Here is a 15,580-nt window from a genome sequence, read left to right on the forward strand (position 1 = left end):
TGTGTGTGACTTTTTTAATGTGTCACATTAAAATGTGTTTAGATGATTTAAAATGTGTGTACACACAACTGACTGTCAGTTCTTTACATCATTATATTTAAATCAGTATGTTATCATGTGTAAGTGTAAATCTAGTTTGTGATAAAGTCATATTTGTTTTATAAAAAAAATAAATGATTGTGAATAAAAATGAAAATTCTGAGTTAGTGATAAACTAAATATAAACATTTATTTCACTAATTAGTCTTTAATGACGTGTGTAATTCCTTCAGGAGTGAGAATGACTCAGAACTCACCATGGAGTCGAAATGATGCAAACAAAATTGTGTGTGTGTGTGTGTGTGTGTGTGTGTGTGTGTGTGTGTGTGTGTGTGTGCATGCGCGTGAGATTGTGTTGATGATAAAAACCATCCTCTAAGGATGTTACTAAGACTACTGTGAACAAACACAACTGTATTAAAGTTAAAGACACCCTGTATCATTCAAAGTGTGTTGAACAGAGCGTGTGTGTGTATTAAGGTTCTCTCTTGTCATGGCAGTGGACTTTACTGGGACGTGGCAGATGTATGAGCAGGACGATCCTGAGGAGTTCCTTAAAGCAGTGTGTGAGTCTCCTTCATTCTTCACCAAAACTATTTATTATGAACTGTAATCTTCTGTATAAAATTGTATTGTAAAATATTGTATTGTTATTGTAATCTGTACAGAAATGTAATTTACAGACATCTTAAAGTTACAGCTTGACCTCTGATGGTTACAAAGCACCGTCACTGGAGACTCCTTCCAATAATGATAAAAAAAAGTCTTAAAGAAATGATTACACTTGGTTTTTATTCATTTATGAGGAGCATGTCCTGAACACGACCATGTGATTTAGCTGTTACTATAGAAACCACAACATATTAAAACAGGAAAATAAACTCATCAGCAGAAAATAACCTGTTTATATACAGTTTGGACATCACATTAGTTATTTATATTTAAATGACTGTGAGTAAAGAGAGGATCAGTTCAGCTCGAGAGATCCTAAATGCTATTGAACTGCTCTGGGATGAAGGGGATCACAAGGTCAGTAAAAAATCTCTAGTGACTAGTGAAGAACACCTGGTCCGGATGCCAAGAGTGTTTAAAGGTGTTATACAGTCTATGGGAGGATATTCCAATAAACATAATTTAATTATAGAAAGTTATGGGTCATCAATCTCTTATTTCTTTAACACACTCAGTTATGCGAGCAGATTTAACTGTATCGCCTGGTTTTGATGAGGGGGTTGATAACTGCAGTTTGAAGGATTTAGGTACAAAACCAGTGCTAATGGAAGAGTTTATTATTTTAAAACAGGTTCAATTCCCTCTGGAATGATCTGTTTGAGGAAACTTGTAGGTGAGGGATGGAGAATGCAGGTTGACGATCCTGAGGAGTTCCTTAAAGCAGTGTGTGAGTCTCCTTCATTCTTCACCAAAACTATTTATTATGAACTGTAATCTTCTGTATAAAATTGTATTGTAAAATATTGTATTGTTATTGTAATCTGTACAGAAATGTAATTTACAGACATCTTAAAGTTACAGCTTGACCTCTGATGGTTACAAAGCACCGTCACTGGAGACTCCTTCCAATAATGATAAAAAAAAGTCTTAAAGAAATGATTACACTTGGTTTTTATTCATTTATGAGGAGCATGTCCTGAACACGACCATGTGATTTAGCTGTTACTATAGAAACCACAACATATTAAAACAGGAAAATAAACTCATCAGCAGAAAATAACCTGTTTATATACAGTTTGGACATCACATTAGTTATTTATATTTAAATGACTGTGAGTAAAGAGAGGATCAGTTCAGCTCGAGAGATCCTAAATGCTATTGAACTGCTCTGGGATGAAGGGGATCACAAGGTCAGTAAAAAATCTCTAGTGACTAGTGAAGAACACCTGGTCCGGATGCCAAGAGTGTTTAAAGGTGTTATACAGTCTATGGGAGGATATTCCAATAAACATAATTTAATTATAGAAAGTTATGGGTCATCCAATCTCTTATTTCTTTAACACACTCAGTTATGCGAGCAGATTTAACTGTATCGCCTGGTTTTGATGAGGGGGTTGATAACTGCAGTTTGAAGGATTTAGGTACAAAACCAGTGCTAATGGAAGAGTTTATTATTTTAAAACAGGTTCAATTCCCTCTGGAATGATCTGTTTGAGGAAACTTGTAGGTGAGGGATGGAGAATGCAGGTTGATGATTTTGATGAGGAAATAAATTAAATGAAGTCGTTCTCTTGAATAGGAGTAAAACTTTGTAATTGATGGTCTGTTATAATTACACTGCTGTCTACAGGGTTACTTGTAAAATAATTTGGATTTATATTAATCGTCTGGATTTCTTGCCTGATGTTTTCAATTTTATTATTAAAAAGTTGATGAAATCATTACTACCTATTGATGGTGTGCATGTGAGTGCAGTGCTTTTATTCCCTGTCCATTTTGCTGCAGTACAGAATAAAAATCTAGGATTATGCTTGTTATTTTCTATGAGGGAGGAGAAATATGCTGATCAGCAGCACTAAGAGATTTTCTATAATTTAGGAGGCTCTCCTTCCATGCTATTTGAAAAACTGTTAATTTTGTTTGACGCCATTTACGTTCTAATTTTCGAGTGGTCTGTTTTAAGGTGTGTGTATGATCATTATACCACTGTGCTAATTTTTTCTCCCTGATCATTTTGGTCTTAAGGGGAGCTACATCATCTAGAGTGTAACGTAACGTTAATTCTAGATGTTCAGTGGCCCAGTCGAGCTCTGTGGGGTCTGACGGAGATCTATCTAATTTTGTAATTTCTGGAAGATTATTGATAAAACTCTGCTGTAGCTGACGTGAAAGTACGCTTAACACGGTAACGTGGTGAGGTAGAAATGCAGTGACTGAGGCAGATTTTAAAAGAGATGAGATAATGGTCTGAAATAGCTTCAGACTGTGGAATTATGACTAAGTTTTTTATTTTTAATCCAAATGTTAACAACAAATCGAGAGTGTGTCACCACTATGAGTGGCTCCTATAACATTCTGATTAATTCCAACTGAATCTAGAATGGACACAACTGCTGCTCTTAAGGAGTCTTCCTGATTATCAAAATGAATATTAAAGTCACCAACAATTAATGCTTTGTGTAAAGAAGCAGCTAAATTTGTGATGAAATCTGCAAAAATGAGAAAATCAGAGTCGGGCCCCTGGGGGTCTATAAATAATAATTAGTGGAATTAACTGACTTGACCTGCTTTCGGACACTGAATATTTTATGTTGGTGTAGAGAACTTCAAATGTTTTACATTTTTGTTTAGTCTTTTGTGTGACGCTTAGATTATTATTATAAATAGCTGTGACTCCGCCTCCTCTGCCATTTAGACGGGGTTGGTGTATGTAACTATACCCAGGAGGACTCGCTTCATTTAATGCTACATATTCATTCGGTTTAATCCACGTTTCTGTCAAACACATTATATTAAACTCCTGGTCAGTAATAATTTAGTTTATAGTCAGTGCTTTTGGCGTGAGAGATCTAATATTCAACAATCCTATCTTTAGATCAGAGGTGCTGCTGTGTGTTCAGTCCTATTTAATTTAATGTTAATCAGGTTACTAAAACAGACTTTCTGAGAATTCCTATATTTTGGTTTCGCTCTGGGGTTCTTCCCTCCTCAGATCTTCCCACTTCGTCCTGGTCTGCCGCTGATGTCCTCTTCGATTGGAGGCAACTCTGTGCAGCTGAGGATGGTTTTTCATCCACGCCCTGGAGATCCATGAAATTCCATCGTAAGAACGGGAGCTTTGAGGATTTGGACTGTAGTTAATATCAACAGTCTGCTACACTGACTCAGGACCACAGCTTCTTCTGATCTCCTTTACTGCACCTCAACATCGTTTATCTGTAATAAATGGACATTTGGTGGCACCCAGATAAAAATGAGGTTCACTCTTGAGTCTGGTTCCTCTCAAGGTTTCTTCCTTCTGCATCTCAGGGAGTTTTTCCTTCACCACAGTCTCCACCGACTTGTTCATCAGGGACAAACTTACACTTATAAAGAACATCTTCATTTTTATCTCCACATGATCTGTGTAAAGATTGTTAAAAGTGCTATACAAATAAAAATTAATTGAATTGAATGACAAAACTCTCTAAGCACTTCATCACTATGGGTGTGAGAGTGATGGGACGATAGTTATTGATGCGAAGTGTGTAGACTTCTTCAGCACAGGGATGATGGTCGTTGTCTTGAGGCACATTGGAAAAGCAGTGCTGCTCAGGGAATGTTGAATATGTTGGTGAAGACATCTGCTAGCTGCACATTCCCTGAGCACTTTTTCTCACTTCGCTGTGGCTAGACAGAGCATCTGGTCACTGGGAGGAGGGGTGGTCTGTTTTGCACCTCAAACCGTGCGTAGAAGTCATTCAGCGCATCTGGGAGGGAGGCGTCACATAAACAAGCAGGTGGTGATGTCTTGTAATTCTTTATCACCTGGATGCCCTGCCACATGCGCCGGGTGTCTCCGCTGTCCTGGAAGTGGTCTTGGATTCTCCTGGCGTGTGTGCGCTTCGCCTCTCTGATGGCACGGGACAGTTTGGCCCTTGCTGTTCTTAAGCCAGTCTTGTCCCTTGCTCTAAAGGTGGAGTCTCTAGATTTTAGCAGCGCATGCACTTTTGTGGTCATCCCCGGTTCTGGTTGGAGCGTGCAGTGATGGTCTTTTAGATGGTTACATCATCAGTGCACTTGCTAATGTAGCTGGTCACCGATGACGTGTACTCCTCCAAATTGATGGATTTGCCGTTGGTTGCAGCTTCCCTGAACATGTCCCAGTCAGTGCATTCAAAGCAGTCCTAAAGCAGTCGCAGCAAGTCAAGGTTGTAAAGGTTATTAAATACATTCTCACGCAGATTTGTTGTTGCATGATTTCTGTACTGTAACAGCCTCTGGCGGTCATATACATGAACACAGTTGTCTATGTTGTGCATGTACTTTTGAAAGTTTGGCTAAAGACGCGAAAAGCACCATTTTGAATCCGGAGAAGCCATTGCGAGCTACTGCTGCGCCGCCATCTTGGATCAGAGTGAATCATAAACATGGCCAAGGAAAAAAATATAATGTTTAACAGTGAACTTACAATTAATATAAACGTTTACACACCCCTGTTAAAAAGTAGTAGTTTTTTTATGTTTGTTAGATAAAGATAAAATCATGTCAGATCATTTCCACATTTTTTTTTTTTATATTTAACTCAAAAAACTTCTGCAATAACCAGGCTTCAAAAGGCATTTTGCACAGCTGTCAGTGAAGTGATTCTAATAAACAGATCAGATCAGATCTTTCTGAACAATTCTTTTGACATTTTACTGTTTAAAATTTTGTGTGTGTGTGTGTGTGTGTGTGTGTGTGTGTGTGTGTGTATAGCTGTACCACAGCTAATGGCGAAGATGATAAGGGAAGTAAAACCCTTGATGATTATAAAGCAAACTGGAGATGACTTTGTGGTCTCAGTAAAAACACCTCTGCGAACAAACACCAACTCGTTCACCATTGGCCGAGAGAGCGAATTTACCACCATGGATCGGGTGAAGACCCGGGCAAGTGCACTTCACTGCTCACTCCATATTTATGACCCTACGTGTACAAATCAGATGGGAAGTGGTTAAGCTTCTGATCAAAAGGTTGTGAGTTCCCCAAAACACCAAGCTACTACTTTTGGGCCCTTGAGCAAGGCCCTTAACCCACAGCTGCTTTATTGTATAAAAGCGATAAATCTAAGTTGCCCTGAATATGGGGATCTGCCAAATACAATAAATGTAAAAGTACACAATTTACCATGAAAATGGAGTGAAACATAAAAATATAATTTTTACTTTATTAGTATTAGTTTAAATATCATGATTCATTAATACTAATACTGTGTGTGTGTGTGTGTGTGTGTGTGTGTGTGTGTGTGTGTGTCCACAGGCTACACCACAATTAGTTAATGGAAAGATTGTCATAGACACAGAGAAAGTCACTCACATGCGGGAGATCCAGGGAGAGCAAATGATTGAGGTTTGTTTCTTCATCATTAACATCAGTAGAGGACTGCTTTAGATAACCAGACAATCAGAAATCAAACACTATCAGAGTTTATAGGTTACTAAGAGTAGAGTAACAGTAAAGTGACAGCTCACTGAGAGCACACTAAGAGATCACTGGAAGTACACAGAATGTACAGTGAGAGTTCACTGGAGCAGTGTAACAGTAAAGTGAGAGCTCACTGAGAATACACTGAGAGGACACTGAATGTACAGTGAGAGTACATTAAAAGTACATTGAGAGTAAAGTGAGAGCTTACTGAGAATACACTGAGAGTACAGTAAAAGTACACTGAGAGTTCACTGGAGCAGAGTAAGAGTAAAGTGAGAGCTCACTGAGAGTAGAGTAAAAGTTTACTGAGAGATCACTGTGAGATAAGATATACCTTTATTTGTCCCACAGTGTGAAAATATCTGTTACAGCTGCAAAGTAAAAGAAATGTGCAAATATATAAAAGAATGGAGACATAATACAGTATATATTATATACACAACACAATTAATAAATACAAAAGAAAAAAAAGAGACCACCAATAATAGTTACGCTATCAGACATATTGCTTAAAAACTTTCTTATTGTTATTATTACACAGTTAAACAGTAACAGTGTGTATTTTGGTGACTGGTTCACTGAGCAGCTCTGATTGTTAAGTCTAATAGCAGCAGAGAGAAAAGATCTTCTGTATCGCTCCTTCAGACACTCAGGATGTAACAGTCTGTCACTGAAGGAGCTGCTCAGAGATGAAACTGTTTCATACAGGGGGTGAGAGATGTTCTGCAGTAATGATGATAGTTTAGTTACCATCCTCCTTTCTCCCACCTCCTGTAGTGTCCAGGGGAATCCTCAGGACTGAGCTGGACTTTCTGGTCAGCTTGACCAGTCTCTTTCTGTCTGCAGTAGAGATGCTGCTGCACCAGCAGACCACACCATAAAATGTTTCTGAGGCCACCACAGAGTCAAAAAAGGTCTTCAGTAGCCCTTCCTGCACTCCTAAAGATCACTTATAGTACAGTGAAATTACATAGAGCTTACTGAAAGTACAGTGAGAGTTCACTGGGAGTAAAGTGAGACTGCACTGAAAGCCCATTGAGAGATCATAGAGTACAGTGAGAGTACAGTGAAATTACAGTAAGAGTACACAGAGCTTACTGAGAATACATTGAGAATTCACTAAAAGTACAGTGAGATTAATGTAAGAATACACTGAGAGTTCACAAAGAGATCTGTCAGAGTACAGTCAGATTAAAAAAAGCTTAATGAGAGTACAGTGAGAGAACACTGAGTACACTGAAAGTTCACTGAGAGTACAGTGAGTGTACACTAAGAGTACAGTGAGAGTACACAAAGAGTACACTGAGAGTACCACAGGGAGAGTACAGTGAGAGTACACTGAAAGTAAAGTGAGATTTCACTGAAACCACAGTGAGAGTTCACTGAAAGTACCACAGGGAGAGCACAGTAAGAGCACAGTGAGTGTACACTGAGAGTTCACTGAGAATTCATTACAAGTACACAGCTTTCTGAGCAAGTAAGAGTACACTGAAAGTAAAAGGAGAGTACACAGAGCACAGTGAGAGTACACTGAGAGCACAGTGAGAGTAAATTGAAAACGCAGTGAGAGTACACTGAGAGCACAGTGAGAGTAAATTGAAAGTAAAGCAAGAGTACACTGAGAGCAGAGTGAGATTTCCCTGAGAGCACATTGAGAGTACCGTATACCGTATAAACAATAAAGCGGCTAATTTATGGATTATTCCTGGGTTTTTCCCGGTTTCACAAACTTAATGCCAAAAAACTGAGCCCCATAACATTAGACCAATCAAATTGCGGAACAGGTTCAGGTGAACCAATGAAACTCTTTATATTAAATCAGATGCGCTCCCACTGAATCGTCCCGCACCACATCATACATATGGATAAGGTTCCTCTGACGTTTGACCTGCCGCTCACTCGGACTGTCTACAGGAAATGTGAATCATTCGTGACGCTGAAAACAACCATGAAAAAACACACTTCACCTGTGTTCTGAGCTGCACGGCATCGGGGGAAAAGATTCACTGATGATGATTTTTAAACACATGACGATGCCAAAAGATAAACTCTCGAGAGAAATTTTTGTGAAAGGAAGACAGTGAACAATGACTTTCTTGGTAGGCTACTGTTTAGATACAAGCCGTGTAACAGACACTGTCTTTCATTAAAGCCTGTGTAAAGTTCATTAGTTTCAGTGTAGACATGCGGCTTATAGACAGTAAGAGTACACTAAGAGCACAGTGAGAGTACACTAAGAGCACAGTGAGAGTACACTGAGAGCACACTGAGAGCACACTGAGTACACTAAGAGCACAGTGAGAGTACACTAAGAGCACAGTGAGAGTACACTGAGAGCACACTGAGAGCACACTGAGTACACTAAGAGCACAGTGAGAGCACAGTGAGTACACTAAGAGCACACTGAGAGCACAGTGAGTACACTAAGAGCACAGTGAGAGTACACTGAGAGCACACTGAGAGCACAGTGAGTACACTAAGAGTACACTGAGAGCACAGTGAGTACACTGAGCACAGTGAGAGTACACTGAGAGCACACTGAGAGCACAGTGAGTACACTAAGAGCACAGTGAGAGCACAGTGAGTACACTAAGAGCACACTGAGAGCACAGTGAGTACACTAAGAGCACAGTGAGTACACTAAGAGTACACTGAGAGCACAGTGAGTACACTAAGAGCACACTGAGAGCACAGTGAGTACACTAAGAGCACAGTGAGAGTACACTGAGAGCACAGTGAGTACACTAAGAGCACAGTGAGTACACTAAGAGCACAGTGAGAGTACACTGAGAGCACACTGAGAGCACAGTGAGTACACTAAGAGCACAGTGAGAGTACACTGAGAGCACACTGAGAGCTTCAGTGAGTACACTAAGAGTACACTGAGAGCACACTGAGAGCACAGTGAGTACACTAAGAGCACACTGAGAGCACAGTGAGTACACTGAGAGCACAGTGAGAGTACACTGAGAGCACAGTGAGTACACTTAGAGCACAGTGAGAGTACACTGAGAGCACACTGAGAGCACAGTGAGTACACTGAGAGCACAGTGAGTACACTAAGAGCACACTGAGAGCACAGTGAGTACACTAAGAGCACAGTGAGAGCACAGTGAGTACACTAAGAGCACAGTGAGGTACACTGAGGCACACTGAGGCACAGTGGGTACACTGAGAGCACACAGAGCACAGTGAGTACACTAAGAGCACAGTGAGAGTACACTGAGAGCACACTGAGAGCACAGTGAGTACACTGAGAGCACAGTGAGTACACTGAGCGCACACTGAGAGCACAGTGAGTACACTAAGAGCACAGTGAGAGTACACTGAGAGCACACTGAGAGCACATTGAGTACACTGAGAGCACAGTGAGTACACTGAGAGCACAGTGAGAGCACAGTGAGTACACTAAGAACACAGTGAGAGTACACTGAGAGCACAGTGAGAGTACACTGAGAGCACAGTGAGTACACTAAGAGCACAGTGAGAGTACATTGTTAGACGTGAGATACTCATACATTGTTAGTATCTCATTGTTAGACGGATACGTTAGACGTGCAGCTGTGATGAGTGGACCTCTCGCCCTGTAAGATTCCCAACTCTCGCTCACCCTCAATGGAGTAAAGTTGTTTCAGTGTATATTTTATTCTGTTTCAAACAGCAATTTTAATAATAAAAGCACCAAACGCCAAGAACTTCTTCTGCTGCTAGTAAAAAAAGAAGAGGGAAGCCATCAGTTTGGAGCAGAACATTTAAATTATAAATCAGCATGAAGCAGGAAAGACTGTGACAGTCATAGTACCATCTTTACATTACGATATTTTGTACTTACGACGGGCTCGTCATAACATATCTCCATCGTTAGTAGAGGACGTCCTGTATATAAGGGATCGTAAGATTCACTCATTCATGCATCAGTATAAATGTTCACTTTACTTTCACTGTACCTCACTGTGCTCTTAGTAGAGTAAGAATACACTGAGAGCACGGTAAGAGTACACTGAAATTAAAGCAAGAGTACACTGAGAGCACACTAAGAGTACACTGAGGTAACAGTGAGAGTACACTGAAAATAAAGTACAGTGTACAGTGAGAGGACACTAAGAGCACAGTGAGAGTACACAGTGCACAATGAGAGTTTACTAAAATTACAGTTAGATTTCCCTGAGAGCACAGTCAGAGTACAGTGAGAGCACAGCAAGAATACACTGAGGTAACAGTGAGAGTGCACCCAGAACACAGTGAGAGTACACTGAGAGCACAGTGAGAGTACACTGAAAGCACAGAGAGTACACTGAGATTACAGTGAGAGTACACTGACAACACAGTAAGAGTACACAACAAGAGCACAGTGAGAGTACACTAAGAGCACAGTAAGAGTACACTGACAACACAGTGAGAGTACACTGAGAGTACACTGAGTTTACAGCGAGAGTACACTGACCGCACAGTAAGAGTACACTGAGAGCAAAGTGAGAGTACACTGAAAGTAAAGCAAGATTACACTGAGAGCCCTGTGAACTCAGTGAAAGTATACTGAGATTAAAGTGAGATTTCAGTGAGAGCACAGTGAGAGTACACTGAGAGCACAGTGAGAGTACAATAAAAGTAAAGTGAGATTTTACTGAGAGCAAAGTAAGAGTACACTGAGAGCAGAGTGAGAGGTCAATGAGAGCACAGTGAGAGTTTACTGAGAGCACAGTGAGAGGACACTGAGAGTATAGTCTGAGGGAGTACCAGTGGATTTCTGTGGGTAATAGTGTGAGAACATGGTGGTATCAGATTTGAATTGGGGTTAGAGGGAGTTTGTAATGTGTTTACTCCCACATTATATCAGCAGGAGCTGCTCTGTGTTTATATCAGTTTAACAGGAAATTACCATCTCCTCCTCTTTTCTCTCTACCACCCCCTTCTCTCTCTATCTCTCTCTCTCTCTTGTCTCTCTCTCCTGAACTTTAAACCTGCAGACTTTCACTGCTGGCCCTGTAACCCTAATCAGAAGATACAAGAGGATCTGAAACAGACACACACACACACACACACACACACACACACACACACACACACACACACACATATATACAGATGGTCCCCGAGTTACGATGGTCTGACTTTTGATTTTTCGATCTTACGATGACGAGGGCGACAAAATTGTAAAAATATGAAAACCTTTGTGGCATCGGCAGCAGCGTACGATGTAGGATACGTTAGATGTGCAGCTGTGATTAACAAATCTCTCGCCCTATGAGACTCCCGAATCTCGCTTGCCCTCAATGGAGTAAAGTTGTTCAGTGTATATTTTATTCTGTTCCAAACAGCAATTTTAATGATAAAAGCACCAAACACCAAGAACGTCTTCTACTGCTAGTAGAAAAAGAAGAGGGAAGCCATCAGTTTGGAGCAGAACATTTAAATTATAAATCAGCATGAAGCAGGAAAGACTGTGACAATCATAGTTCCATCATTACATTACGATATTTTGGACTATTTTTGGCTCGTCGTAACGTATCTCCATCGTAAGTAGAGGACGCCCTGTATATAAGGGATGGTAAGATTGACTCATTCATGCATCAGTATAAATGTTAACGATGTGATGCATCAAAGTAAAAAGTGTGCATCGGATACAAGTGCATCGGTTTTACCATATTTGCGTCAGTAAAAAGCGATTTATTTCTATATAATTATTAGTAGCTGCACTATACTTTTATTATTTAGAAAGTGACCAATAATTTGTGACCAATATTTGACATGTAGCCCGTTCTCTCAGCACCACTGCTGCTATAAGACGTATTACAGCACTACGGAGACCGAGGCGTGTCCTGAGAGTCACATAGAATACAGGTAGTCCCTGAATTATGATCGACTTACAATTTTTCTATCCCACAATGATTATTATGATACAACATAATTGTTAAAATATTTGACCTTTTTGCATGGCAGGGAAACATAGCAGTTTTCCAATCACAACTTAGTGCTTCGCCATGTGCCCACTGCCACATACATATATACTGTATTCTTTATACATTATGGTAGTGTAAAATTGCTTTTTATTTCTTCAAAATTATGTACTGTAATGAGTTCATTCATAATCAATTACAGTATATTACCCTATACTGATCACCATTCTTTAAGACTCCTGGGTTGGAGTTGCTGTATGTCTAAACCAAAGAAAAAAGCAAACCATCTGTTCTATACTGAATTGCAGAGCATCAGATTAGTTCCATTGAATTGAATTGCATTGAATCGCATCGTGTTGAATCGAATAGAAATCGTATCGCACTGCGTCGTAATAGGGGGTATATCATATTGTATCGCATTGGTAGCTGCTTCATATGTATCTTTAATGTATCGTATCTTTGGCAATGCATCGAGATGCTAACTGCATTATATGTGTAAAAGTGCTATACAAATAAAAAATGAAATTAATTGTATAGAATCACATCAATCTCAGTTATGGAGATAATCCCTAATATATGCACACACACGCACACAAAAACAGGTTGAAATGAAAATGAAATAAAAAATAATTATAGCTTATAGAATACCTGTGTTGTAATCAAATATTTCTGTAACATTTCTGTATTAACTTGATTAATTTGAATTTGATTAATTATGTATGTGTGTGTGTGTGTGTGTGTGTGTCTGAGAAAAAGAGAGAGAGAGAGTGAACTTAGGAATGAAAGATTGGTGATTGGGGCAGACTTTAATGGGCATGTAGATGAAGGGAACAGAGGTGATGAGGAGGTGATGTTAGGTATGGTTTTAAGGAGAGGAATGTGGAAGGGCAGATGGTGGTAGATTTTGCTAAAAGGATGGAAATGGCAGTGGTGAACACGTATTTTAAGAAGAAGGAGGATCATAGGGTGACGTATAAGACTGGAGGAAGGAGCACACAGGTGGAATATGTTCTATGTAGGAGATAAAACCTAAAGGAGATTGGAGACTGTAAGGTGTTGGCAGGGGACAGTGTAGCTAGACAGCATCAGATGGATCTAAGATGGGGGCACAGCAGTAGCTGGCAGTGGCCGCTCCGGACCAAAAATGGTGTTACTTTCACTTTGTAGCATGCCTTACGCAACATATGGACATTGGAGCAACCGGTGTCCCTGTGTACCACCGCAGAACACTACAGGAACTCAGAAACAACCCCAACAACACAATAAAAAATGATATGCAGCAGCAGCTACGTGACCTCGAAGTGAGGAAAACTCTATGCAGAGCAGACAACCAGACAACATTCCTTGCAGAGTGTTCAGGGAATGTGCAGAACAGCTAGCGGATGTCTTCACCGACATCTTCACATCTCCCTGAGCAGCGCCATTGTTCCTTCGAGCCTCAAGAAGACGACGACCATCGTTCCTGTGCCAAGTAAGTCTACTGTCTCCTGCCTCAATGACTATCGTCCCATCGCGCTCACAGCCATCATGATGAAGTGCTTCGAGAGGCTCATCATAAAGCACATTAAGACCCAGCTACCACCCTCACTGGACCCCATGCAGTTCGCATATCGTCCAAACCGCTCCATGGATGATGCCATCTCCACGACCCTTCATCTGGCCCTCACCCACCTAGACAACAAGGACTCTTATGTACGAATGCTGTTCATGGGGGGGTTGTTTTAAGAGTGATTGAGTTCCTGTTGTAACTTCCTGTTATTGATTGTTTGCCAGGAATTTTGTGTTTGTATCAGCGTTTAAATCTTTAAATTTTGTTCTTTTCCCCTCTCTCATCGCGTTAAAATCTCAAAATATCGTTTTGATTTTCCTGCATCCTTTACTTTCCGTTGGTTTTGTTTCTTCTCTTTTTGCTTTTGGAAGAGCGCTTTATTCTCTGTTCGAAGTGAGAGGAGACCATTCCCATCAAAACTACAAACACACTACAGAAACCATATTAAGGTATGTAGTTTTTCTGCTATGGCAAGCATCCAGCTCATTCAGTGTGTGAAGTGTGACATGTTTAGTCAGTCTTTCTCCGTTATCTGTGAGGAGTGTAAGTTAGTTTGCTCTTTGATAGAGAAGATCTTAGCATTAGAGGAGCGCATCCAGAGTCTAGAGATAAGTAGTAAGTGCGATAGCAGTCCAGGTTCTGCAGGGGAAAGTCTGGATGCCCTAGGTGGAGTTAGTATTCCCCTGACTACGGCATTAGAGCCCTTGCAGCTGGTTGAGTGGGTGATGGCTCGGCGGCATACTCGCAAAGCCAAAGCTAACACTCTTCGCTTCATGTGACTAACAGGCTTGCTTTCCTCAGTGAAGCACCTGCTGAGAAACCTGAAAGAGCTCTGGTTATAGGAGACTCTATTCTGACGTGAAATTAGCTAGACCTTTAGGGGGACCAGCAGCACAGGTTATGTGTATACCGGGAGCCAGGGCACCGGACATAGCAGGTCAGCTTAGGTTTTTAGGAAAGCACAGGTTCTCTAAGATAGTTTTTCACGCAGGAGCTAATGATATACGCCTTCAACAGTCAGAGGTAATATTATAGAGGTGTGTAAATTAGTGAAGGCAATGTCTGATGCAGTAACATGCTCTGGCCCCATCCCAATGTGACATAGCAATGTAGGTTACAGCAGGTTACAGTCGTTGAACTGCTGGATGTCCGAGTGGTGCACTGAAAACAATGTGGGCTTCACAAATAATTGGAGAATTTTTGAGGGCAAGGCTGGCCTGTTAGGGCGAGACGGTATCCATCCCACTCGGAAAAGTGCTTCTATAATTTCTTGTAGAAAGGTCATAGTCTCAAAACACTAGTTAACAAGTGACTGTCCAGAGCAAAGGCCAGGGAGCAGACAGACAGGCTAAACCGACTGTCTACTAGCTGCACAGAGTCGTCAGTCAGGATCCACCAAATAAAGACTGTGTCTGTCCCCCGAGCGAAACCAATATATAGGAATTCTCAGAAAGTCTGTTCAAGTAACCTGATTAACATTAAATTAAATAGGACTGAACGCACAGCAGCACCTCTGATCTAAAGATAGGATTGTTGAATATTAGATCTCTCACGTCAAAAGCGCTGACTATAAACTAAATTATTATGACCAGGAGTTTAATATAATGTGTTTGACAGAAAGTGGATTAAGCCGAATGAATATGTAGCATTAAATGGCAGAGGAGGAGATACAGCTATTTATAATAATAATCTAAACGTCACACAAAAGACTAAACACAAATGTAAAACATTTGAAGTTCTTTACACCAACATAAAATATTCAGTGTCTGAAAGCAGGTCCAGTCAGTCAATTCCATTAATTATTATTTATAGACCCCCAGGGGCCCGACTTTGATTTTCTCATAGAATTTGCCGATTTCATCACAAATTTAGCTCCTTCTTTACACAAAGCATTATTTGTTGGTGACTTTAATATTGATTTTGATAATTAGGAAGACTCCTTAAGAGCAGCAGTTGTGTCCATTCTAGATTCAGT

At 40.4% G+C, this 15,580-nt stretch overlaps 1 protein-coding gene across 2 annotated transcripts; it reads left to right on the top strand.

Moving 5' to 3' along the window:
• The first annotated feature begins 192 nt into the window (after window positions 1–192).
• Window positions 193–12,237, top strand: fabp10b (fatty acid binding protein 10b, liver basic). 2 transcript variants are annotated; one of them, XM_046858955.1, is made up of 4 exons: window positions 193–605; window positions 5,449–5,621; window positions 5,992–6,081; window positions 11,127–12,237. In XM_046858955.1, the coding sequence occupies exons 1-4, from the start codon at window positions 533–535 to the stop codon at window positions 11,175–11,177; spliced, it is 387 nt and encodes a 128-aa protein (XP_046714911.1). In that variant the 5' UTR covers window positions 193–532; the 3' UTR covers window positions 11,178–12,237. The 2 variants fall into 2 exon arrangements, with proteins under 2 accessions (XP_046714911.1, XP_046714912.1); XM_046858956.1 differs by lacking the exon at window positions 11,127–12,237 and adding an exon at window positions 6,937–6,994.
• Window positions 12,238–15,580: the final 3,343 nt, after the last annotated feature.

The sequence above is a fragment of the Silurus meridionalis genome, chromosome 10 (assembly GCF_014805685.1).
Source record: "Silurus meridionalis isolate SWU-2019-XX chromosome 10, ASM1480568v1, whole genome shotgun sequence".
Taxonomy (NCBI): domain Eukaryota; kingdom Metazoa; phylum Chordata; class Actinopteri; order Siluriformes; family Siluridae; genus Silurus; species Silurus meridionalis.